General features: G+C 46.4%; 1 protein-coding gene across 1 annotated transcript in view; it reads right to left on the bottom strand.

The window, feature by feature from the left end:
* BMP7 (bone morphogenetic protein 7) overlaps positions 1–24575 on the bottom strand; it is a 41846-nt gene that overhangs the window by 3155 nt on the left and 14116 nt on the right. The window contains exons 2-6 of the mRNA XM_071446736.1: positions 13636–13828; positions 3590–3738; positions 2205–2402; positions 877–953; positions 143–253 (exon numbers count right to left, since the gene is read on the bottom strand). Coding sequence (XP_071302837.1) covers positions 143–253; positions 877–953; positions 2205–2402; positions 3590–3738; positions 13636–13828 — 728 coding nt within the window. The remainder of the gene's footprint in view (positions 1–142; positions 254–876; positions 954–2204; positions 2403–3589; positions 3739–13635; positions 13829–24575) is intronic.

Here is a 24575-nt window from a genome sequence, read left to right as displayed (position 1 = left end):
TGGGACCAGGTGCTGCAGGCACCTTGAGAGCTAAGGCAGATCCCCCTGCCCCTGTCAGCTCAGAGACCCTGCTGTGTATAAATTTATTTCTGAGTAGCAGCTGTCAGATGTAACCCTCTGCTAGGAGACAGGGTGCACCTACCAGTGTCTGTACAATGGCATGGTTTGTAGCATTCATGTAGGAATTCAGGGGGAAAGCACATTCTCCTTCACAGTAATAGGCAGCGTAGCCCTCCGGAGCAATGATCCAGTCCTTGAGTCAATTGAAGCCATTGGATTGTGGAGAAGGACAGAAATGCAGTGAAACAAAAAGCCAACCAGCACATAAATCTAAAAATTCATACACACAGTTACAGTGGGCTGCAAAATAAAAATCTGCCCCCCTGGCCTTTCTGAATCTCTCTCAGAGGCCTCTGAAGTGCCTGCTCTTCCTGCAGGGACACACCCCACATTGCAAATGTGCCCACAGAGCAGCTGCACATCTGGGTTCAGTTGTTCATCCATTCAGCAGTGTCCTTCCTGTCCACGAGGATCACTTCACCCAGCAGCACAATGCAGACACAAGCTTTCAGAAAGGAGAATAGCTTTAACCAGGTCTAAAAAAACATGTAGATGAAAATGGAGAGCCATGCCTTCAGCACTGCCAGAGGACCTGCAGGCCCACAGCCCCTCAAAAGGACCTGACTGTGCTGAGCTTCCAGCCAGCCTCCCACTAAATATTTGTATACCCAACTTAGCAGAAGCACTTAAGCACACTAAAGGCTGTAAACAATAATTTTCCCCTTCAGGATTTAAAATAAAAAATCCAGTTGGTGGCTGGATTTCACTTCTGCAGTTGATAAACACTGTGCCAGGGCACCCCAGCCCAGCCCTTACCTGCCACCCCAGGTCCCTGAAGCTGACGTAGAGCTCGTGTTTCTTGCAGGCCTGTCGCTGGTCACTGCTGCTGTTCTCTGTGAGGGGACAATGGTGGCCATGAGCTTGGCCTGCCCCAGCTCCCTCAGCAGGGAGTGAGGCATTGCTGCTCATCTGGTGCACTTACAGCTGGGTTTTTTAGGTGTTTTGCCGTATAATAATGGCTGGGTTCAACATATATGAAATGCACTTCTGGCTTTTTTGTGCAAAGCCAAAAAAGGCCTGGGAAAGTCGGGGTTTTTATCTTAATTTTTTTCCCCTGGACATTCTCTGACTTCCTAAAAGCAGCACACAGATCACTCTAATTATTGCCTATACATAAAAAGAGAATCAGTGCAGTTTTAAAGTTTTGTCCATCCTGGACACATAACCTGAGCTGAAGGTCCAGGCAGAAAGAATGGCTCAGGAAGAATTTCATCAATGACAGGGTGGTCAGGCACTGGAAGGAGCTGCCAGGAACGCAGTGGAGTCCCCATCTCTGGAAGTGCTCAAGGGACTGGACATGGCACTCAGTGCTCTGGGCTGGCTGACAAGGTGGGAGTTGGTCAAAGGTTGGACTTGATGACCTTGGAGGTTTTTTCCAACCTTAATGATTCTATAAAAATGTGATTGGAAGCTCTGTTTTCCTTTTCCTTCTGCTCCTCACAACCTCTCCTTCCACTCAGTGAGGCACTCCCAGAAGCAGTTGGAATTTGCTGCTGCCTCAGCAGAGCCAGCCCTGAGCTGTGGCTCCTGCTGGGACCCTCATCAAGGGCCAGAACCTCTGAGGTATCACATAATTAAGCCACATTTCTATTTCAAATGCCTGATGGAGTTTTCTTCCAAATTAGGAAGCACAGCTCCCCCCAAAATAGCCGTGGTTATCCTGAGAATGAATGGGTTTTCTTCTCTATGCAAGAATTTTGGGACTACTGTGCTTTTTAGGGGCTAAACTTAAAATCATGAGCCCTGAAAAAGAACAGCATTTGGATTCAGATACACTGATCACTTATCACTGATTGTTTTAACATAATTATCTTCCATTTCAAAATGAGAATTTATTTCATATGGGAGAAAAGGAGTTTTTCTGATTAGGTGCTTGGGGTATTTTTTAAAATTTGAATTAAGAAACCCCTCAATCTAACATAGGGGAAATAATGTTTTTTGAAGCTGACATTTTTGGAGCAACCCTAACCCCGCACTGTTTCACACCAGTGGTGCCCAAAGGGACAACAAACAGATAACGTGGGTGAAACCATTCCCACGCCATCCCAGAGCCAGAGCCGCGGTCCCAGCCAGCTGTGCTGTACCTGCAATGTTGGAGACCCGGAATGCCTCCTGGTTCTTTGGTGTTTTGGATCTGTTCTGGCTCCTCTGCTTGCCGCCCGTGGAGCGGATGCTGCGCAGGTGCACCTCGGTGGCCTTGAAGAAGGCCACGGTGAAGGGCTGCTTGTTCTGGGGGCCCTGCCTCCCGATCAGCCCCGCCAGCTTGGGGTTGATGCTTTGTCCTGTAAGCACGACAGACTGGTGAGGGTTTCGTCCTGGTTTCATCCTGATTTCATCCTGATTTCATCCTGGTTTCATCCTGGCAGCAGCCAGGATAACTCCTGGGAATGCCATCCACCCTCCAAAGACCTGGGCTTAACGGGCAAAGCTGCTTCTGACAAGAGCAGCTCAGCACAGCTAACTTCATTTTATATCTCTGTGTAAAAGTTACATTAACTAGTCCTACATTGTAATTGTTTTAGCCCAAATCCGCTTAGCATTAAGCTTTTCCTGCATTCTTTAGAGGGGTTTCTTCAAGTTCACCAACCTATAATTTGAAGTGATCCTATAAAAGGAGCCATAAAACTCAGCCCATAGGAACACTAAATTCCCACTGGAAGGTTATTAGCTTAAAATAAAAATGCTTTGTATGAAATGCTGACAGAGTTCCAGATATACCTCAGCTGAGAGAAACAAATGTTTGGAGACATTTTGCCTATTGCTGCATATTGCCACCACCATACCTGATAACTTTTGTACAAACTTTGATTATCATCCCTGATAATCATCATGATTTCATCATCATACTTCATCTTGGGCTCTAGAATAATTTGATTTTTGGTAAAAGACAATTAGTAGGTTTCTCTGTAGAATTAAATCAATTCTTTACAAATAAGACAAGGAGAGTGTGGCAGTGGAAAATTTAATGTTTCTCCTTGTTGCTGTTGAGGGATGTCTGGGTGCTGCTGTGCAATGCAGAGGTGATATCAAGGATTATTCTGTCCCAAGATACTGAGTGCTGCTGCTAAATCCAAGTTATGGTTTTGTGATCCTTTTGCTAAGGCCTTGTCAGCCACAAATCAAACATGCCAAAGGACAGCTGACACTCTCCTGGAGCAGCCCTGCAAGGCAGCCTGACCAGAGAGAGTGGGAAAAGGGCTCTCAGTTAATTTATTTTGTATGTTTATTTTTTAATAGACTTTATTAGACTTATTTGCTTCATGATTACAAATCATGTAACTGCAGATACAATGAAAGGATGGGTTTGATTTACTTTGATATTTGACTTCACTTAAAGCCTTGAGGATTGCCCAAGCATAAAGTGTTGCATCAAAATCCTGCTGTACTTACAGCACATGATATTTAGTGCCTCCCCTGGCTGTGAATCATGAAACAGAGTCCCTGGTTTCTGCTGGGCTGTGACACTCACCATCAATGCCTTCCACGGAGAGCTGCAGGCCAAGGTTGTGCTGGGGATTCACCACCCAGTGGTTACTGGTGGCGGTGATGTCGAACACCAGCCACCCTTCCTCTGCAGCCCAGATCGTCCTGGAGTCCAGCAGGAACAGGTCTGAATCCCTGAAACAAAGAGCAGAATTCCCAGTTAGCCAGGATTTCCACTGGAGTCTCCACAAACATTCTGTAGGCAGCACATGGGGTTGGGATTTCAGTGATAGGCAGAGCGGGGCTGGTTTGTGTTGCCCTCCAACCACCCTCAGGTGAAACTTCTCCTCTATTCTCTTCAAGAATGGGAGGATGGGTTGAAGCAGAGCTGAGCTGGTTTGGGGTGACTTTGCTGTTAACCTTGAGCTCCTGATGCAACTTCAAAAAAACTTTTGCCAAGCCCAGATCTGTGGAATTACTGTTTGCATATGCAAATCCGGTAATTGGGCAGACAATGCTGCTCATTAGCCTTTCCACACATAATTTCCTGACTTTTATGCATAACTGTAGTCTTGGTGCAAGCCAGCTGGAACAATGGTGTGCATACATTATCATATGTAATACGTTTTTTTTTTTAAATTGGCTCATCTGAGGTTACAGATAACTGATTGAGGCAATAACCCTCTGCACTGCTGTAGGTCACAATCTTTTTTCAATTCATTGCTTGGGTGGTTTTTTTTTTAAGGCCACTGCTGGGTTACTCTAGCTGAAGAAATAATATCAGAAAATGGAAAAGATCCTAAAAAGAGAGATTCCGTTCTTTTGAAAAAGGTGAAATTATTTCAGACTTACAAGATGTTTCCTGGCAAATTTCTGAAAAACTAAAATTTGAGAAAATACAGGTTCTGTAAAGGAAGGAGTTTTATCAGAAAAGGAGGAGATAAAACTCAGATTTAAAAAATGGATGCTGTTGCAGTTCTTTTATAAAAAATTACTTTATAAGAAGAACAAAGACAAGTGCTGGAAGTGTCTAGACAAGTCCTGTAAGAGCTGCTTTTGTGCCTGCAGTGAACAAACATGATAACTTGTTCAAGTGTAATTATATCCTTTTGAATAAAGAACTATCCTTGAAAAACCCTTTAATCACATCCTCAAAGCTTTAAAAGGCCTTATGAATTTGGTCACTATAGATTTGTCAGTGCAAATATGTATATTCAGCTTGGTTTACACAGTGCCTCTTCTTTGCATGAAACATCAAGTGATCAGAGATGAATCTGAGGAGAGCTGTTGGCATAAGGGCTTTTGACTCACAGCTTTTAGTGATTCTTTTCCCTTTGACATACCAAGAAATTAGAAGCTTTTGCCCCAGACAGAACAGGAATGGAGAGGTTTTTGCAATGCTTTTATTGTTTATCTTTCCTTTCAACCTTAGTGGGCCAGAGTGTGTAAGAGGTGATGCTTTCCTCTATGAGCTAAGGGTTGTCACCACCCTCCTCTGATTGTGCTGGCTTGCATGAAATTAAATTTCTGAAATGAGTTCCTGCAGAGCAGGTGAGCACAAGGCTCAGGGTGTAAGAGGATTCTGTGTTTCCTCCCTAAAGCAGGAGAGATTTGGGTACCCCATGGCTGAATATGCAGCCGGTGCTGCTGAGGGTGCAATCAGTGCCTGCTTTCAAGCAAAGTCTGGTTTGTGGCAGAAGCCCTACACCAGAGCTGGGCTTGCTGCACCACCTCCTTGCTAAGGCAGAGGGGATCCTGTGGGATTGTTCAGGGGATGTTTGGGAGCCAAAGTGGGTGGCTTTGGCCAGGAGGGGCTGTGGGGCAGCAATGCTCAAGGCAGGTGTTGGGAGCTCAGTCAGCTTTGCTCCCAGGAAATCTGAAGTTAAACAGGACGTGGTAAAACCCCTCTCACATTAGTTACAGCAATGCAAGAAGCTTGAACTCCAACCAGAGGACAAATCTCCTGGGGTTCCATCCCCACCCAGGAGCAGTGGCCCCGTTCCCACAGTGCAGGACACCTCCCACCCTGCCCTGTTTACAACACACTGACCCAAACACATCCCACAGGAGCCAGGGACCAGGCAGTTGCATGGATTGGCCCGTCCCAGTGGCTGAGGCCAAGTTTCCAGGAGTAAAGGGTGTTTTATTCACATAGTCCATTATTTCAGCATGGCCCCTGACTGGAACTCATGATTCACACAAGGTTTGGTTAACAGGGATTTGGCTTGCTTGGTTTTCTCCCCTTGTAGTTTGCAGGTTGATGATAGTAGCAATCATGATAATTTTTTATTTTGTTTTGTTTTAGCTACTATTCAGCTGCAGTATTATTACTCAGAAAAAACAGCTTTTAAGCTTCCCATGCTGACATGATGCAATCAGGGTAAGCAGACTACATGAGGCATCAAGTACCAGGGTGAGTCAGTCTGGGAAATTGTATAATACATTTGTTTTCCTGTAGTTACAGCAATGTGCAAACAATAGGCCTGGAGGGGAAGCCCGAAGTGAGAGAGATCAAAGGGACCCACTGAAGGGAAATGTCCTTCCCACACACACTTGGAACATTTGGACCCCAAAAAAGCCCCGTGTTGGATGCCCTTTGGAGGAGTTCAAGCACTCCTGGGTTAGTGCTTTCTGCCCTGGCCCACCATCACAGCCAGGGTGGGATGCAGAACCTCACTGGTGCTGCAAGCAGAGGCTCCTGAGATGTGGCTCCTGTTCAGATGAAAAGAAACCTCTTGTTCTTTTCAAAAAGAAAACCTCCTTTAAGTGGAATGTCCTGCTCTCCAAAGACAGGCAAACAGCATTAAATCACCAGCTAATAGGCAGCCAGCCCTTGAGATATCCTTGTTGGACAAGACACAGTAAACACAGCAAAGAAATGTTGTTCTGCTAAGACTTAAACAACATTTATTCTGAGGGCTCCCATCTAATGACTTGTCACAGAAGGCAGCACTGGTTCAGTCTAACTGATGTGGCTGCTTTGGGTTTTAGCTGAGAGATAAAGATCTGAGCCCAAAGACAAAAGGTTTCTATGCACATCTCACTCCTGTACCTCACCTTCCCACTGTGTTCTCACAGAGCAGGTTCCTGGAGCAGTGTGAGTGATGGCTCTGCAGCAAGGAGGCAAAAACCCCCTTTGGTTCCAGGCCCTGCATTCAGTTCCTTCATTTTAGAATTTCAGTGCATGCAAGAAACTGTACTTGCTCTTTTTCCAGAGCAAGAGATAGGAAAGGCACATGATCCTCCTTTTACAGAAAAATTAAGCTGAGACATGGAAATGTTAATGTCTAGATTAGAGTTACATAAATTACAAAGTCTGGGTCCAGACCACAAGTATGTTCTGTTGAGACCACATCAAAATGGCTCAGTGTTCAAAGAGCTGACATCAATGGGAGTGTCAGAGCTTTTAGCAATGATAAAATTTGGGGCTTTCTGCTCGCCTGTCTCAAGCACCAGGCTCTCAGTGGAGCCTGAGATGAAGACAGGAGGTTGGCATTTGCCTGCTGATGTCTTTGGTAGTGTCTCACACTGGATGCCAGACAGGAGAGTCACCTCCTGTTAGAAAGCACTCCCAAAAAAATTTGTCTACAGGTCATGTAAGTGCTGTGTGGTCTGTGAAACTTCCTGAGTGAACTTGTTCTCTGGGCTCAGGGCTGAGTAACCAGCACTGCAGCGTGAGGGTGGCTGGGCAGGATGCATGTGAGATCGTGTCTGGGAAGCAGCTGGAGCTATGGAAGTGGAAGGGCTGACCTGCCAAAGGGCTGATGGTGGTAAGGAAAGGGATCACAAATATTTAGTGAAGAGAAAAGGGCTGGAAGAAGTGAGGAAAGTGGGGGTGAGCACAGAAATCAGAGAATAAGGCAGGGAAGGGAAGGTGTGGGATAAAGGGAATTGTTGCAACATGGCAATTCTGAAACAAGAGAAAGAATAACCATGAAGCTTTATGAAAATAATATTTATGGCTTCTTTGCTTTTTGCTGGGGTACTTTTTTAGTCCCTGGGATGCAGCTTGGTTTGAAGCCATAAACAGTAGAAATATACCCAAAAATGAGAAGTGCTGCATCTGCCCCAACCACTTGCCTTGGTGAGTTGGGGCACAAGGAGAACATGGATAAAAACATCAGAGACAGAAATTCTGCATTGGCAAGGGAACAGGAGATAAAACTCTGCATTTATAGACTATAATGCTGTAAGGTCCACACTATTTTAGGATAGTCCTCCTGCCAAACAGTCCCTGCTTTTAGGCCTGTTTTCTTCACTCACTGTCCCCATCCTGCTCATCAGCCCTGTTATTTCAAACTGCTGCTTACAAGTGGCAGTAAACACTAATGAGCACTTCCAAGTGGGATAAAAATAAATGGGAAAAAGGACAGACAGCAGCAGTGAAGGTGACAATTTCCATTACACTGTAAGACAAGGTGATTCCTGTGACCAGGCAGCACTCTGTGCTGGGAGCAGCCCCTGGGCTCCCCTGGCTCTGGTCCCTGCCTGCATCAGGGACAGGGAATCCCTCAGCCCAAAGAGCACCCCTGGCAGCTGGGCTGCCCTGATGCCTCCCTCTGCCTGCAGGAATTCCAATATCAGTGCTTTAAACAGAAACCATACAGAGGCACCTTGCAACAGCCTTTGGATGGCTTTACAAATGTGGGTTAACCCTCCTGCTTCTGTTTTAAAGTGGGAAACACTTGAGGCGTGGATATGTTGAATTCTCCTTGATTCAGCATGTAAACCACAGTGTCTAAGGCAGGAGCACAATCCTCTCCTCTCGACTCTTATTCTAACCCTAGAGGGGCTGCTTGGGTTGCAGGCACAGGGCAAGTTTTCCAGCAGGCAGGACAGAGCTGGCATGGGGAAGGGGTTATTCATGTCCAGGTTTGAGCAGGTGGAGGGAGGAGAAGGCAGAAAGGGCATCCTGGCAGGGTGGGAGGAGATGTGGGGTTAGAAGACATCTGTTTGGATTAAAAACCTGCCCTATCCAGATTCCAGCTTGCTTGGTGTCATTGCTTAAAGTCAGCTGCAGCTGTCCAAAGACAAGCTTAGGAAAATATTTTTCAGACTTTCCTACTTTGAGAGGGCCCCAGGATCTCCCTGGGCCTCTCCCTGGCACGTTTGCAACACCCTCTGTACACAGACCTGATGCAGCCCTCCTCCCACACCTTCCTTTCCCTGTGCCTGGGATCCCCTGCTTATCCTTCCCTCTCCCTCCCCACTGGTGAAAGCTCTCCCCACTGGTGAAAGCTCTCCCCACTGGTGAAAGCTCTCCCCACTGATAAAAGCTCTCCCCACTGATAAAAGCTCCCCGCATGCCCCCAGGCAGGAGCCACCAGCCAAGCACAGCCCTGGGGCTCTGCCAGGTGAAGGGATGTCCACAGCAGGAATTCAGTTTGCTAGAGGTGTTTTCCAAGGATTGGCCTGAAAAGTGGCTGTACTGGTAGTGAAACAGATCTGTGTAAATTCTGCTGAATCTAGGGGAAAAATTAAATTCATTTTAAAATTGCAGCAGATTCTTAATTCTGCTTTGTGCGTTTCAAGTAGCTGGGTTGCCTTTCTTAGACAGTGTTGGAGAAGGGTAAGATCTAGATCTCAAAGGCTGATTAAAAGTGGCAATAGGAGTCTGTTACTGAGATGCAACATCTTTCCTAAACATGAAGCTTGTTGTAAAAACAGTGCTGGGAGAAATGAGGTTTTACACACATCTCTGACACTTTCTGTACAGCTGTTTCTGCTCAGCATTGAGGGGCTGTTCATCAGTGCATCACTTCCCCTGCAAGGACCCACTGGGGTATGCAAAATGCCTCCTGCAGCTCCTCAAGTGCCTGTGAAGAGTTGTGCCTTGCTAAGTTCAAGATTTGTCAGAGGTTTTGCGGGCTGCAGTGGCTTTTAGGAATGGTCTGAAGGAGAAAACCAGATACACTCTGTTCTTGGAGAGCTGCAGGATCTCTATGCTCAAGTTCCCTTGTTACTTGCTGAGAGATAAATGACGGATAAGTCACCAAAAATTATAATCAAATTTATTGTTGGTATTTGTAGATACTGTCATGGTGCCGGGGCACATCATTAAATCCAACTGTGCTGTGCTGCACCATCCTCAGAATGCTCACACTGGCACTTAAAAAAGCCCCAAAAAGAAGGCACATCTGCTTTATGGGCTGGGTGGGCCTAAGCCTTTCTTAGGTACTAGAATTACATGTTTCAACCCACAACATTGAACCAGACTCCAGTGAATGGCAGAAAGGGGTCTGGAGAGGGGCTCAGGTTTGATCTGCTGCAGCAGTGCTGTAGTTTGAAGCTCAAGCTAAAGGGTTCCAGCTGCAAGTCAAACCCAGGAATGCATCCTGCAAGATCTGATTTTTCTGTAGGGCTGGTAACATGAGCATTCAAATCACTGCCTTTGAAGCCCTGAAATCCATAATGGCCACAAAGTGAACATGTAACAACTACATTTCAATTACCAAAGGCTGGTCAAGTACCTGGTTTTATTCTCTCCAGTAACAAAACTCCCATCGACTTCAAAGGGGCTGGGATTCACTCTGCAGTGCAAGAGCTGGGTCCAAGGAAATAGGAAATGTAACTCTGGGATGAGGTATTTCAGCTTCAAAAGGTGCAGACAGAGAAGCAGGATCGAGCTCTGAGCTTTAGGGCAGCTCTACAGTCTGCATTTTTTCTGCAGCTCCAGGTTCATTAACTGAGGAGGACGCCCTGACTGAGCACTGGGATCTGCTTTGCTCTCCCTCCTTTTCCAGGGAGAGGAGACTTGAGCAGCCCCTGGCTCCCCATGGCCACCTTCAGCTCCCACTGAGGAGTTTGTCACCTCAAACCTGGACTGATGTCCTGCTGCTCTCAAGTCAGGAACTGGCTTTGTCAAACCCCTTCCCAGGCTTCTGGGTGAGTGAGCCACGACGTCCAAACAGAAGTTGGACATGAGTCACTGGACTTTGAGCTATGCACTTGAAAGCTTTGAGGCATGTTATACCAGTTAAAACATCATCAGTGTTTGTGATATTTGGGGCATTTTTGTTCATGAATGTACTTGTTTGCCTAAAGTGAATAACTGATGCTGTGTGCCTAAAGAATGCTGTGCACGCCTTTTTATCGAGGAGATGCTGCCAGTTTGAAGAGCTTGCCTTGCAAGGAAAGATTTGGAAAAGTCAGAAAGAACATTTGATCATTTAGCCTGATTTCCTACAAACACCTGGATAATAATATCTCCAATCTGACAGAGATGTAGTTCCTGGCAGTCCAAAGTCTAGTGGCATCTCATCTGCTGCAAAGGGAGGGCTGGGCCCTCATTTTTGCTGCCAGGGTTGTTAGGTTGAGCAGGTGGATGGGGGAGAGGTTCCACCCTGCAAACATGGAGCTGTTGGGGGGCAGGATTTCAGGAGCAGTCTGCTGGGGGTGCAGCTGTTCTCTGGGAACACCTAAGCCTGTATTTTTCACTGACAATGAAGTGCACACAAGAGATGTTGCTGGTTAGATACCTCTGACCTGCCTGAACTCGTGAAGTCATTAACTGCTGAGCTGCTCATACCTCTGCTTTCTGTGAGCTGAGGGCACCATCACACCCTCCAAACTGGAGGCTCTTCTGTGGTTTCACTGAAAACCCTGCCTGCAGCACATCTCACAGAGGAAAATCTCTCCAGTCCCCCTCAGCCTGAGCTTTCCCTGTGCTCTGGGAGCTGTCCTGCCCTCTGCTCTGTGTGAGAGGATGCTGAGCTGCCCCTGGCAGGAGCTGCTGTGCCTCGGGCACTGCACAGCCCGCAGAATTTCAGGGTCAGGTCTCAAGAGGCGATTCCAGCAGTGCTCCTGTGCCAGGAGAGCCCTGGCAGAAGGAAACCCGAAGGCAGCAGAGGTTTCCCTCCCGCGTGGGGGGGAGGGTTTGGCTTTGTTTTGCTCTTGTTGCTAACAACGTCAGATGGGGCTGACTTTCCAGAGCTCAGGATGAGACAAACAGCCAAGGAAGCATCAAAGTCAATGGGTGTTTTTTGATCAACACTGGAGAGAGTTTGTTTTCTTTCTCCACTTGCCCAATGACACACTGACTTGGATGACTGGGCTGTGACAGAGCTGGGTGGAAAATGTCAGTGGAAAAATGCAGAAAAAGAGCAAATATTTTTACAAATGGTAGTGACAATATTTTTACCTTTGGTCAATCCAAACCAACAGGAATATTTTTTCAGGACAAACTGTTCAAAACTCGCCATAGCCCGTGCCAAAATGTATGCAAAAGGGGAATATGCATGAGCACTCATTAAAAATAGTGTTGCTGTGGTGAATATGATGCAGTAAAATTGCATCTAGTCTTGTGGCTGGAACATCTGTATAATTAGCAAGATTCCTCACCTCTTCCAGACAGTGGTTGATGTATATGCCCACCCTTTGCATACGTTTTTTTTTTTTTTTTTCCTTTAGGAGTAGGAATTAGTGGAGGAGAGAGTTTGCAGAAGCATTTGCTGCTCCCCAGCAGCACCTTCCCACCCTCTCTAAACAAAGTTGTAACAAAGTTTTGGATGCACCATGGTAAAATTAAGATATCAGACCTCGTTCTGACTCTGTCAGTGAGATTCCTTGTGGGCACCTCACTCATCAGGGCCCGAGGGGGAACTGCCCTGGCCTGTGGTGAGGAAGGAAGGTCATTAACCCAAGAACAGGTTCCTGGCAGTTCCCCAGTGCCCTGGCACACAGGCTGGTGCCTCCTCCTCTGCCAGCACATCTACAGGTTCTGCTCTTCCAAAGACTGGAAAGTCATCCCTGCAGGCTGGCACCTAAATAACCCTCTCAAGAAATGCAGCAAAGGGAGGCTGCTGCCTCTGGAATGGCCTAAGAGGGAATAAACTGAAATGCTTAGGGTGAGCAGGACATCTGATGGGTCCTGTGCACAGCTCTGGCTTGTTGCCTTCTCCTTTAAGGAAGACCTGGTTCAAATGCACAGTTCAAATTACCACTGTTTGATAAAAATAGATTTGTTTTAGCACAGTCCCCAAACACTGCAAATAATTGCATCATTAGAAATGCCAGGAGAACCATGAGTTTTAAGCTATAAAATCAAAATTTCAGATGTGGAAGAAAACACACAAGTGGTTAAATATTTTTACCATCCAGCAAAGCCGGCAGAAATTCTCACCATTAAAAAAAAGTTGACAAGGTTTCCTGACATATTTCAATTTTTTCTGCATTTTTATTAGTTCTTATAAAACTATAAAGCCAGAGTCCTGATTATACTTTTTTTTCTTAGCCTTTTGGACTTTCCACTTTTTAAATCCCTAGTGGTTCTCTTTTCATAAACTTAAATTAGAACTGTAGTATTATTAGCCCACATTTAGTAGTCCTAAAGAATAACTTCTGACCAGAATGTGATTGTAAATACTTTTCACATAAATAAATGCAATCTCACTTTTGGTAGGATTTGTATGTGAAAGAAATCTGTGTAAATGAAACTAAGTGCCTTTGATAAGTGGTTTGGGATTGCTGATTAATTGGAACTAAAACCAGATGAGAAAATTGAACATATGTTCTTATTCAAGTTCCCTGGAGGATTTGTCAGGGAGCTTGGCATACATTAATAATTGCTTGGAAGGGATTTAATAGCTCATCTTGTAGTTTTGCACATGCAAAACAATCAGTCAATATAAAAAGCATGGTGTCATCTGTCTTTGTTAATTAGGGAGCTCGAATGCCTTTGATAATAAGGGCTAGTAATTAAGCTACAATTCCAAAGGAAGTATTTGGCTTTGCCACCTCAGGATCCATCAGAGGCAGGAGGAAGGGGGGAGTACTTCCAGAAATCTTGAGATATTCCTGGTTCATGATACTTTTTCTGCACTAGCACACGGCCAGGCTACTGAGTGCTCCCAGAGAGCAGAGCAGGAGTGCTGGGGATGCTCCCTGGGGCACAGGGAGGCTCCCAGGGCACCTTTGCCCCCATCACAACACTCAGGAGCTGCTGCAGCAGCATCCCTGGGGTCTCCTGCACGCCCCAGTGCCAAACCCAGCCACTCGTGCTGATGGCACCAGGCCCTCTGAGAGCCCTGGCCGTGACTCCCTGCAGGAACAGGGAGCTGTGCCCTCGGCAGGGTGTCCCTGTGGGTGCCTCACCTCCCCGGGTGCTCCTGCAGGACCTGGTAGACGCTGATCTGGAAGGTTTCGTTGTCGAAGCGCTCGCGGATGAAATCCTTGTAGATCCTGAACTCGGCCGCCGTCACCGCCTCCCCCTCGGGGATCCGCGAGAGGTCAAACCTGAACTCTCGGTAGTGGCAGCGCTGGTGGTGGAACTCTCTGTCATGCTCCACTGGAACAGAAAACAGCCCATTAGGCACCTGCTTTGTTCCCCTTCCCCTCGCCAGCAAACACCCTCTGAGCTGCCACAACAGAGGAGGGCGGGAATATCTGATCGCAGCATCTCAGGGGCTGCTCAGATCACTAAAGCACAGAGGAAATACCTGCCTCTATCTGGGCTATTATGGGCATATATGTGTTTATCGGGCTCCCTTTGGAACAGTTTTACAGTTGGCTGGCACAGGGGGCCATTGTGTTTTAATGATTTTTGGCAGCTTTGTGCTTGACAAGTGACTCTGGACATTTGCCACCGATAACGACCGAGCTGCTGTGGGAAGGAGCTGAGACAAACAGATGGGGCTTTTCAGGAGTGCTGGTTCTTGGCCTGGCTCTGCTCCTGACAGTCACACACACACATACCCACACTCTATAGACACAAATTCCAGCCCTTGAGGCTTTTCATGCCAGTGACCCACATTTGGTGCCAGCTGAACTCATCACAAGCTCCCGGCTCCGCTCTGTAGGGTCCAAGCTTTCATTCTAAAGGATCTTTAGTGATCAGGGCTGTGAAGCAACTGCTCAAAGTGAGGGCTTCCTTCCACCTCCCAACCCTGACTGTGAAATAGCAAGTGCCAGATCCTCCCAGGCCGGTGTTGGGATGTGTGCTGTCCCACGGGGTGACAGGCCTGGCTGTCCCCTGATGGAAGCTGGTGGTCCCCTGTGACCCTGCTTGTGGCACGGAAGCAGGGGGTCAGTGAGACTTCAAGCCAGTCCTGCAGCAAGGGGGAGGAGAGGTGTCAGTGCCCCAGCCCAACACATGAGGCAAGGCACCCTTCTTGGAACAAATTCCAAATTAAACAGACAAGTCAGACAACGGGAAAGGGGGAAATGGAGCTATAAGGGGATGAACTGACTCGCCCAAGGTCACAACGCATGACATTTTAAGAGCTGAGGTTTGAACCAGGGACTTCCTATATGTCCCAGTCCTGTCGTCTGTCCACTTGACCTCTCTGCAGCTCGAGTGCACAATTCAAGTAGTTAGCTCTGAGATTTCCTTGGCGAGGAATGTGTGTCTTCCTACAGGCCTGATTTGCTTCTGGCAGCAGCAAATCCATTGTGTAAATCCATTGACTTAAAGGGAATTACTCCTGAAAAAAAGAGGAGTTTCAAGCCCGGCTCTGGAAAGTGCCGTTTAAATTGACAGTTCTGCATGGTACAAACACAGATCAGCCCTGGGCAGGGTGTCCCCATGGCAGGGACAGAGCTGGGGAGGCTCTGGGAGCAGGGCTGTGTCCAAGCATGGAGCAGGTTCAGAGCTGCTTTGCTGGCTGAGGCTCAGCCTCTGGCCATGGACTCTTCCTCCTCTCTCGCATCCCTTCTGTGAGGAGTCCAGTTTGCCACTGTGTGATTGCTGCTCAGGGAAATGCTGCAGAGCTCTTACTCATAGCTGGGATTCATCTTAGAGGAGCTTTTTAGGTATGAAACCTCTACACTTTCCAAGGCAAAGGTGGTTAAGTTTAGCAAATGGTTTTATGTGTTGAGCAGTCTCTGTTGCACCTCTACTAAAACATCTAAGGGGCGACATTTAGTGTCTCATACCCTGACGTGGAGGAATATTGTGAATATTCACCAGTGTTTGTGAAAGACTTGGCAGGCTACAACTGCCCTGGACGTGCTAGCAGCACTATTAAACGAGCCTCAATCCCTCTCCTCCAAAGTACTCCTAACAGAATAAGATATAAAGAGCATAATTTCAGTTTTAAAGGAATTTATCTGCAACTAAATTAAAATGGAATGAAAAATACTTTTAATATGGAATCCCTCCTTTAACCACAAATGTAGAAGAATGAGTATAATGCTGTGTGGGTTTAGTTGCAGCTGTTAGCAGTAGGATGTACAAATATGATTTGCTTCCAAAGACATGGGAAGGCTGAATTTCCAGAGGAAGGTGGGTGCAGTTTTTCAGGATGTGTGTGATGACAGCTACATCAACCAACACTGGCCTTTAGCTGCACTTTATACACAAGGTCTGACAACATGCACATGAAGATGAAACTTTTTGGGGTGCTGCTAAAGTTCACAGCAATTCCCACTGCTGAGCCCTAGAAAAAATGTGTCGTGTTAGTATGAAAAATTAACAGCCAGGGTCATAAAATAAAGAGCCCCAAAGTTTGAACTTTCCCATGCTTTGCAGATGTTTGGATATAGGGTTTTGGCCTGAGCCATCTTTAGTGTTAAAGCAAACATTCCTGTGGCTATAGTCATTAAGATCATGAAAATATGTGGATATGTAACTGAAGAAAGAATCCCAAGAAACCCTTCAACTCAGTGTTTATTGTTTTTCCCCTTTTTCTTTGCACTCTGGACCTATCTGCTGACCCAGAAGTAACAAATCCTTTCAGAACTAATTTATGAGAAACACTGACCCTGAATCAACATCTGTTAGATGACTGCAGTAAATCTTATTATATAATTAAACACCAAAATCTATGTTAAAATAACGTTAAGGGTCTGACTCGAACTCATAAAAGCAAGACTCTTCATTATGAAGGCTGAAATCCTATCCCCAAGTCATGCTGCTGTGTGTTGGTATTTGGGAACATGTGGTACAGTATATCTGATCAAGCACTTTTTGCAGACCCCTGTAATACCTTAAGCACAACAGCACGGGGTAAGCAGGGGAGCATTCAAGGAGCCTGAGTTTCCTGGGTTTGATGGGTGTTAGACCTCTGACAATGCTGCAACTGGGTCATTTCCAGTTAATTACCTGAGGAGTTGGAAGGGGGAGCGTGGGGGGAGAGCTTAAAAAAAAAAAGGCAAGGGGGAATAGTGGTATTTGGTATTTTAAGTGTTCACTGAAACAGTTCAAGAGAATTGCTGCAGCTCTTTGGATGTGATTTTGCAGTTCCTCCATTAGATGTATAAAATCCATGATCCCTATTGGCACAATGACCATGAGAAGAACTTTTTGGTCATCCTTGAAGGATTTAATCTCAGCTGTTTGTTGGTCATTGATGTTAAATTAATGTTAAATGCTCCCTTAAAACAAATCAAGCATTTTGACTATTTGCTGGATATGCTTCATAGCCCTTCTGCCCACAGAACTTCAACTCATCTTTGTCCCAGGCTCATAGTTCTCACAAATCTACTACCCAAAGGCTTTGGTGAATGGTTTTAGCCCAGATGCTAATTTCAAACATTGGAAATTCCAGCTCACAATTCAAATGCCTTGGCAAGGCAGCTGCTTGGAGAGGAAGCCAAAACTCTGGATGTGCAATCAAAGGTTGTAAAATAGGAAAAGGAAGAACACCCTTGAAAAATAATTCTGCTATGAAACAGACTGTGTGCCTTGACTGTGGGAAAACAGGGCATTTCCTCTCCTTAAAAAACATTCCAAAGTCACTCCCAGGTGATGCGTGAGAGCCTCTCCTCTTTCTTAGAAGCAGTATTGCACTTTGGAGGCACAACCACTGCAGACAAATTCTAACTTAATTTGGCCTAATTTAACACAGGGCTTAATCTGGCCTAGCTAAAAGGCCTAATTTAACACAGGGCTCAAAAACTGCTGGTGTCAAACAACCCTTGGCATGGTGAGTGCGGCAGTTAATTGGGGCTATGGGGGATGAGGATCATCAGGCACTCCCCTGGCACAGTCCTTGGGAAAGGTGGAGACAATGGGAGCTGTGGGGTGGAGGAGGACATCAGATGCATGAGAAAATAAGCAAGACACCAAAATTCGTGGGGGAACAATTAAGGTGATGCAGCCAAAACAAGGAATACCTCAAGCTGGTGGTTATCAGTGGCTTGGCCACACCTGTCACAAATATGCAAGTCATGTATCAGCACCTTTGAAAGCCTGGCCTTGCTATCTGAGCAGGATCTGAGTGCTGCTCTATCTGACACAGAGAGGGCTCCCAGCCCTCTGAAGTCCTTTGTGTCTCCAAGGCTCTGTTGTGGGCTGATGGTGATGCAAGAGGGGGCAGGACACAGTTGTGCAACTGCCAGGGATGGTTGAAGCAAACAGGATGGGTACATGTGCTCAGGTGTGAAGCAGCCAGGTATCAGATCCAAAAATATGGGAAAGCCGGAGATAAAATGTCAACAAATACTGGGTGCTTGTCCTGGCGTGTGCTGAAGATACAGAACTTAAAAACATTAGCAGGCAGGGATGAAACAGTGTGGCTGCTGATATTTAGAACTTGCAGCAATACAGTTAAAGCCTGTACCAAAAAAATAATGTTGGACAGAAAACCTTGAGGTCCTGATTTATCACCCCAGGTGCCCAAACTTCCAAAGCAAATGACACATCAACATAAAGCTGGAAACCAACTGATCCCATGTTTGGTCATTTTCACAGCAAAGTATGTTGAGGTTAAAACAAACCAACTCCAACTCTTTGCAGCCCCTTTGTGAATCTCTGCTGGCAAGTGCAAAGCCACCCTGAGCTAATTCTGCAAACCTGGTTGGACCTTTGGGGTGGTGTCAGGGATTGCTGGTAGCCAGGCCTGCCTTGTCACACAAGGATTATGGTGAGGCACAACTTGCAGTGTTTTTGAATGACAGTGTTAAAAATAATTATTATTGAAGAATTAAAGAGCTTATCTAAATGCCAGGGAAGTCAATAGAAATATTTTCACTGATTTCAATGGATTTCACAGGAGGCCAATCTCTCTGCTTAGGTATTTTTACTCTCTTCTTTTCTGAAGATGCAAAAAACTGCTTTTCAGAAAGAAACTCAACATTAGATGAATAGACTCTGTTCTCAGGTTGCCAAACTGGGAAAGCTTTGGTAATTCCACACCTCTTCCTCCCTGGCACATTTGGGTGATGCACTTAGAATACACTTTGAATATATAAACAAGTAAAAACTTAAATTTTCTTGTAAACGCTTTCACCTGATAATATGTTAATTGTTTTTATAAGGCACTTTGAGAGCAGTTGTCTCATTTATTGTAGTGCTTAGAACAATTAGAGCTACTTGTTTCTCATTTACAATGGAAAAAGGCACCAGAAGGAATGTGCAGTAGGGTGTCTGTAACTTCTTCACTCCCAAAAAAGGCCAGAAGGGATTTGTTAAGGACTTTAATCTCAAATAGATTAAAGGTCCTGAATTCCTGAGACTGAAAGATAAGTCAAAGGAAAATAGATTCCAAAAGACAGCACCCCCTTGCCTCAGCCTCTCAGCCAGGCCGCTGCTGAGCCATCAGCAGCTGCCTGAGAAACCCCTCAGAGATTCAGATGCCAAAAAAATTCTGCCACACTGGCATGAAGGTCTCACAGGTTTTCAGAGTCTGCCTGTGTGGTGAGTTTAGAGGGTAGGACAGTCTTTACCTGCTTTCTCTCCAGCAGCTGCAGAGCTACAGAACACGGGCTCTGTTTCCTCAGAGGCGGCTGAGGCTGCCTGGGCTGTCCTGAGATCCAGGGTGGATCTCGGCCTCAGTGAGCTGAACTCTGACTGACACGTTTGCATCCAGCAGTGCAAAGTCTTATCTGAATTTTCCGAGAAAATTTACCTTTCTTTCCCTCCATTGTCACCCCTGAGACCGAAGCCAAAGCTCCAGAAGCTCTGTTGCACCATTTCAGTGCAGAGATTCCCAGAAACCAGCTCCACCTGAGCCCCACCGGCCCGTGTCTCACAGGGAAGCTCCACTCCTGTCTCCCTTGGGAAGTCTATCCAACTGGAAAAAAATGTCCCCTTTCCCAAAAGATGATCCTTTGGGTGGATCCTGGCCCGCCCCAGCTGCCCAGAGCAGCGTGGCAGGAGGAGCAGGGACCTCCCAGCACGGCAGGAGGGAGGCCAGGGCCACCCCTGGGGCTCGGGGCTGCTGCTGCTGGTTGTGAAATTGAGCTGTAAATTTTCAGGATGCCAAAATTCGAGACCTCTTGATGGGCTTCTAATGAAGAGGCATTAAATGTTCCCTCTATAAATTGCACTTCTTTGTCTCTAAATTGGTGGATAAAACCATGGCACTTATGAAATATAGGCCTTTTCTCCTTATGTTGCTGAGGTTCAAGAAGGAGGAAACCAATTAGGGGAAGGATCCAGCGGTCTGTGCAGCTGAAAGAGCCCACTGGGCTCAGCAGGGCGCCTGATTGAGCAAGAAATGTGAGGTCAGTCCTTATATTTTTCTGAGGAAAAGGGGGACTATAATAAAGATTATTGCAATAATGTCATGCCAGGCCACAGCCTGCAAAGGCACAAGTTTCCCTCCTCATTGTCCTTGACAGCAAGAGTTACAGGGGCAGTGGCAGGAAATTTATAATGACAAGAATTTGGGAAAGCAAAGTTCTGTGATTGGTTTTCATCTGTTTCATTCTCTCAGCTTCATGATTTACATGCTGACATTAGGCAGCTAAAGCAGCAGTTACAGAAATAATTGGAGAAATAGTTGAAGAATATAAATTGGGAGTTCTATAAATGGAGTAGAGCAAATGTCCTGGGGTGTGTGAAGGGATATATTTTAAATATTTTTTTTTGAAGAGTGATAAAAACAGTATTTGGCAGGCCTTTTACATGGAATATCTGCAGCTCTCCAAGTCATCTAGAAGCTAGAGCAGGTTTTTGGAGAAACCTAAGGAAAAACAAATACAGCCTAGATTCTGATCTGTGACATAAGCTTACTAGAAAAATAGCCTTTGGCTTTTCTATAACTCATTAATGCAACCCATCACCAGGGATTGCTGCCATCCTGCCCCTTCTGAAAACACAGCCTGTCCTTGTGCCACAGGCTCAGCACCCCCAGATGTCTGGGGGGCTCTGGGCTCATCTGCCCAAGCCCTGCCCTGGTGCCTTGTCCCCGTGTGCCCTTTGCTGAAGGGGCTGCTCTGAGCCAAGGCAGAGCTCAGCAGAAGGGAACCTGCACCCAGCTGCTCCCTGCTCAGGGACCCATTTTACAGCCAGGGAGAGGGAGGAGGAGGTGATAAACTCTTTCTTGCATGGTAAATTCAGTGTCTGCCAGGGCAAAGTCCTGCCCCATCCATGGGTGGAGAGCAGGACTAATGCACTAATTTCAAAGAAGATGAAAACCAGGCTCCATAAATCCCTATCCCCAAACCCAGAGGTTGGAAATTCTTTAGTGTTCACTCTGCAAAGTGATCTGGGGTGAGCATTTTTGCTTCGAAAGGGGAAAAAAAACCCTCTGGAGTTAATATTCTCCCTTTAGCCATCACTTCATTTGTTCAGCTTTCAGCATGGAGCTGGTATTGCCAGCAAGACCACCTAGCCACAAACCCAGCAGGGAGCTTCCAAAATTCTTCTGAACACTGACTCCTTGTTATAAATTGAAAAGTGGTAATAGCAACAGTGCATATCACATCTGTGCCAGGCTTCAGGCCTGGGAAGCAGCAGCCTCCCTACTGCAGAACACAACTTGGAAAGATCCTTTCAGTCCACACATGTATCAGCATTAGCCATTTCTTTGTCAACAAATCCCTTAATACGTAGCCTTTCTATCATGTACAGATGTCCAAAAAATAATGGAATACTGTAGTACAAGATTAAACACTTTAATGTCAGCATGTGTGTTGCATGACTCTGAACAATGGTATCATTGTGCGTGTGCAAACAGCCGGGCGAGGGAAGATGGGTTTAATTATCTCCCAAACAGCAGCAAGTTCTTCCTGACTCAGTCAAACTTCAGCTAGCAAGGACTGCTCAGGACAGAAATGGGTATTTCTCCCTTCCTGGTGTTCCTGAATTGGTGTTCCTCCAGTGCTGGGGTTCATGTGGTACCCAGGCCAGGCAGGGAACCACCTGCTTCCCCAGGAGCCACCATGGAATGTGTGTGGGGACCAGAGGATGCTGAGAGTCACCACATCCTCTAGCCCCATGTGTCACCCAGGAGTCCTTTAAGTTAAAATTCCCAAGTATGGTAGATGGCAAAGGGGGAAACAGTCACTGGGGAGGAAATGACAGAGGGAATCGTGCAATGCTGCTGTCTGAATTCAGAGACGTTCCCTGCTGGGATTTCTCTGCAGACGCTCTGAGGCAATGCTGGATGGTAAAACCATTTCATTTTAAAGAACATCCATGAAGTTTCTGGGCAGGTTAAGCACAGGTAATCCATTTTCTTTCCCGAGTGTGCCCTGATGGGTGCCCGCTCAGGCTGTGGTTTCTCTACTGAAAGCAGAGCCAGACGAGATGAAAGGTATTGTGAAAAATTTACACCTGGGACTGCTCTGAGAACACAAAACTCTCCTAATAGTAAACAGACCCATGGTGGTGTGACTCCTGGTGCTGTTTGCTGTGTCTGCATGTGTATCTGGGGAAAGCAAAGTTAAATAAGCAGGGAAGAGTTGTGTTTCTACAGAATACCTTATTCACAGCCCTGTCACGTGAAACACAGCAGCACATGGAGCTGCAATCCATCTGCAGCTGCTGTAATGCACTGAGGATTGCTGTGGGATTTCAGTGGTGTGAGGGAATGGCGAATTCAGGGAGGGGTGACAGGAAAAAGAAAAAAAATGGGAGTTCATGAAGTTGTTCCTTTTGACAGACTGCCTCTATTTCTACCTTCATCCTCCTGGAATCCACTATAAGGAAATCTCCTGCAGGGCCTCCCTCTCCAGGCTCTCCTCTTTCTCTTCCTCCTCTCACAGCAAAGGGGAACCCAGGACAGTGCTGAGCTGGGGATTCACCCCACCAGCTCTCCCATTCCCAAAACCTTGTGGGTGGCTGTTTTCCAGAGAGGCAAGCTGGGGACTGTACTGATGCTGTAAATCCTGTGTCCCCCCAGCTGGGCAGGGCTGTGGCCATCACAGATGTCTCGAGCTCTCGTGCTGGCTCTGGGATGGGGGTTAACCCAGGCTGGTGCTGATCCCTGACAGAGCAGGGCTGTTGTGTCTCTCTGTACCTGAAAATGCACCTGGGCAGCAGCTCCTGCAGGGACCCTGGGTGCACAGGGCAGGCTGAGGTGAGTGCACAGCACCCAAAGGCAGCCTCAGCTCTGCTCCACTCCCTGCTCTAGAAATGTCCCTGCAGCCAAACTGAGCAGTGAGCAAAAGGACAGGCAGAAGCTCATCACTGCTCCTGCTTTCTTTCCTCTGTCTGCACAGTGTGGAATGACACAGCCTGAGAGCAGAGGCTGCTGCTGCCTAACACATCCCCCACATCCTCTGGGTGCAGCTGTGGGAGGTATGGGAAGATGCAGGAGCACATTTTCCTTTCCCCCCTTTGAGCAGAGATGATGGCTACATCACACTGCTCACTGACTTTGTCATTTAGGGGACAGCAAGGCTGATTCCCTGGGAGCTGCATCTGGCCAGGCCAACTTCCCAGGAAAGCTGTGCCAGCCTTAGGTGTGAATTGCAAGTCACACATTTTGCCAGGGCATCCAAGGGTCACAGAGATAGTGGCAGCCTGGGGAGGATTCCTGATGAGGATCAGGCTGGGGTGGCAGCCACAGCACAGAAAAGGGAGGAGGAGAAAGCAGGAGGGTGATGGGTGTCTCAAGAGGGAAGAGGTTGCAGAGCACAAAGAGGGAGAAAAGTTAAGTGGCAATAATGTTTATTGAGAAAAATAATCCCCCAGTCCAGACACTTGACAAATGGGGCCCAAGGTGCTTCCTGCAACCTGCTCTGAGACTGAGCAGGTCTCAAAATATCACTGATGCAAAAACCAGCAGCCTGCCCTGATTGCTTGTACACACTGAGCAAATGGAAACATCCCCAAGGAAGGAGAGAGAAGTGGCTGAGCAGATCTGGTCAGAAATAAAGTGTATTCAGCCAGGGGAGATAAGAGGCAGTGTGAGAGACTGCCACAGGCAAACCTAAAATGGGGAGAAAGCCCACAAGGGAAGGACTTGGAGGAAAATGAGAGCTTGCTGGGGGCACAGGCACCTCAGTCTGCAGCTGGCATGCACAGAGGACATGCAAATTAAAATCAAATCTTGTTACACTAATTCTTCAATGCAATGGTTTGATCATTCAGAGATGTAACAGGATGAATTTTTTCCCTTGCATTCCAGTATCTACACTGGAGCAAAGTAATATGTTTTTAAATAATTTGATAAATTAGCTACTACTCATAATGAACAGCCCGAGTCATAGTTTTGGGAAGGTCACTGCCTGAGCATCTCTGATGTGTTTACACAAAACAGACAGAAATGGCTAAAGGTACCTCTGGTGTCCGGAGAGTGAGTTCCAAATCTTCCCTCCAGGGCCAAAAGAACTTTATGAAAGTTGTGCTCATAATCTGATGCTTTTAAGCTTATGTGCTAGTTATCTTCTACTACATGATTTTTTTTCCAAGCTGCTCTCTTTTATTACTATTGCAGTATCATTATATAGCATAAAGTCACTTAAGACAGCAAAAGAGTCAACACTTGGAAAACTGATAGAGAAAGAAGGGCTGGATTCTGGACTGGTGCAGCTGGTTTAAGGTATTTTAGAAGTAAATGAAATCAAATGAGAATTTATAATCCTTCCTGAGGTCTGGATTCCATCAGGCTAAACTCATTAGGCATTAAGGTGCAGGTGCAGCTAAATAAAGGATTGTTCTGCTTTTCTTAATGCCATAGATTCACATCTTGAGTTCAAAATAAAAGTCTTTTAAAAGTACATGTATATGTTGTGCATCTACTGGCAATACTTGAAAGGGAAAGCTCAGCTGATGGAATCTTCAAATGCCTCATTTTTGCCAAAGGAATGTGCCCATTTCTGCACCAGCTGTGCTGAGGGACACGAGTGGAGTTGTGACTGGACATTGGCCTCTTCAGGCTTATTCATTTCATTTGCATTAGACTTCCTTTCATCTACTGAAC

Source organism: Agelaius tricolor, unplaced genomic scaffold (assembly GCF_023055355.1).
Source record: "Agelaius tricolor isolate 1412-34295 unplaced genomic scaffold, bAgeTri1.0.p SCAF_23, whole genome shotgun sequence".
Classification (NCBI taxonomy): domain Eukaryota; kingdom Metazoa; phylum Chordata; class Aves; order Passeriformes; family Icteridae; genus Agelaius; species Agelaius tricolor.
The sequence above is the reverse complement of the archived record's forward strand: the minus strand, read 5'-3'. Positions and strand labels throughout refer to the sequence as shown.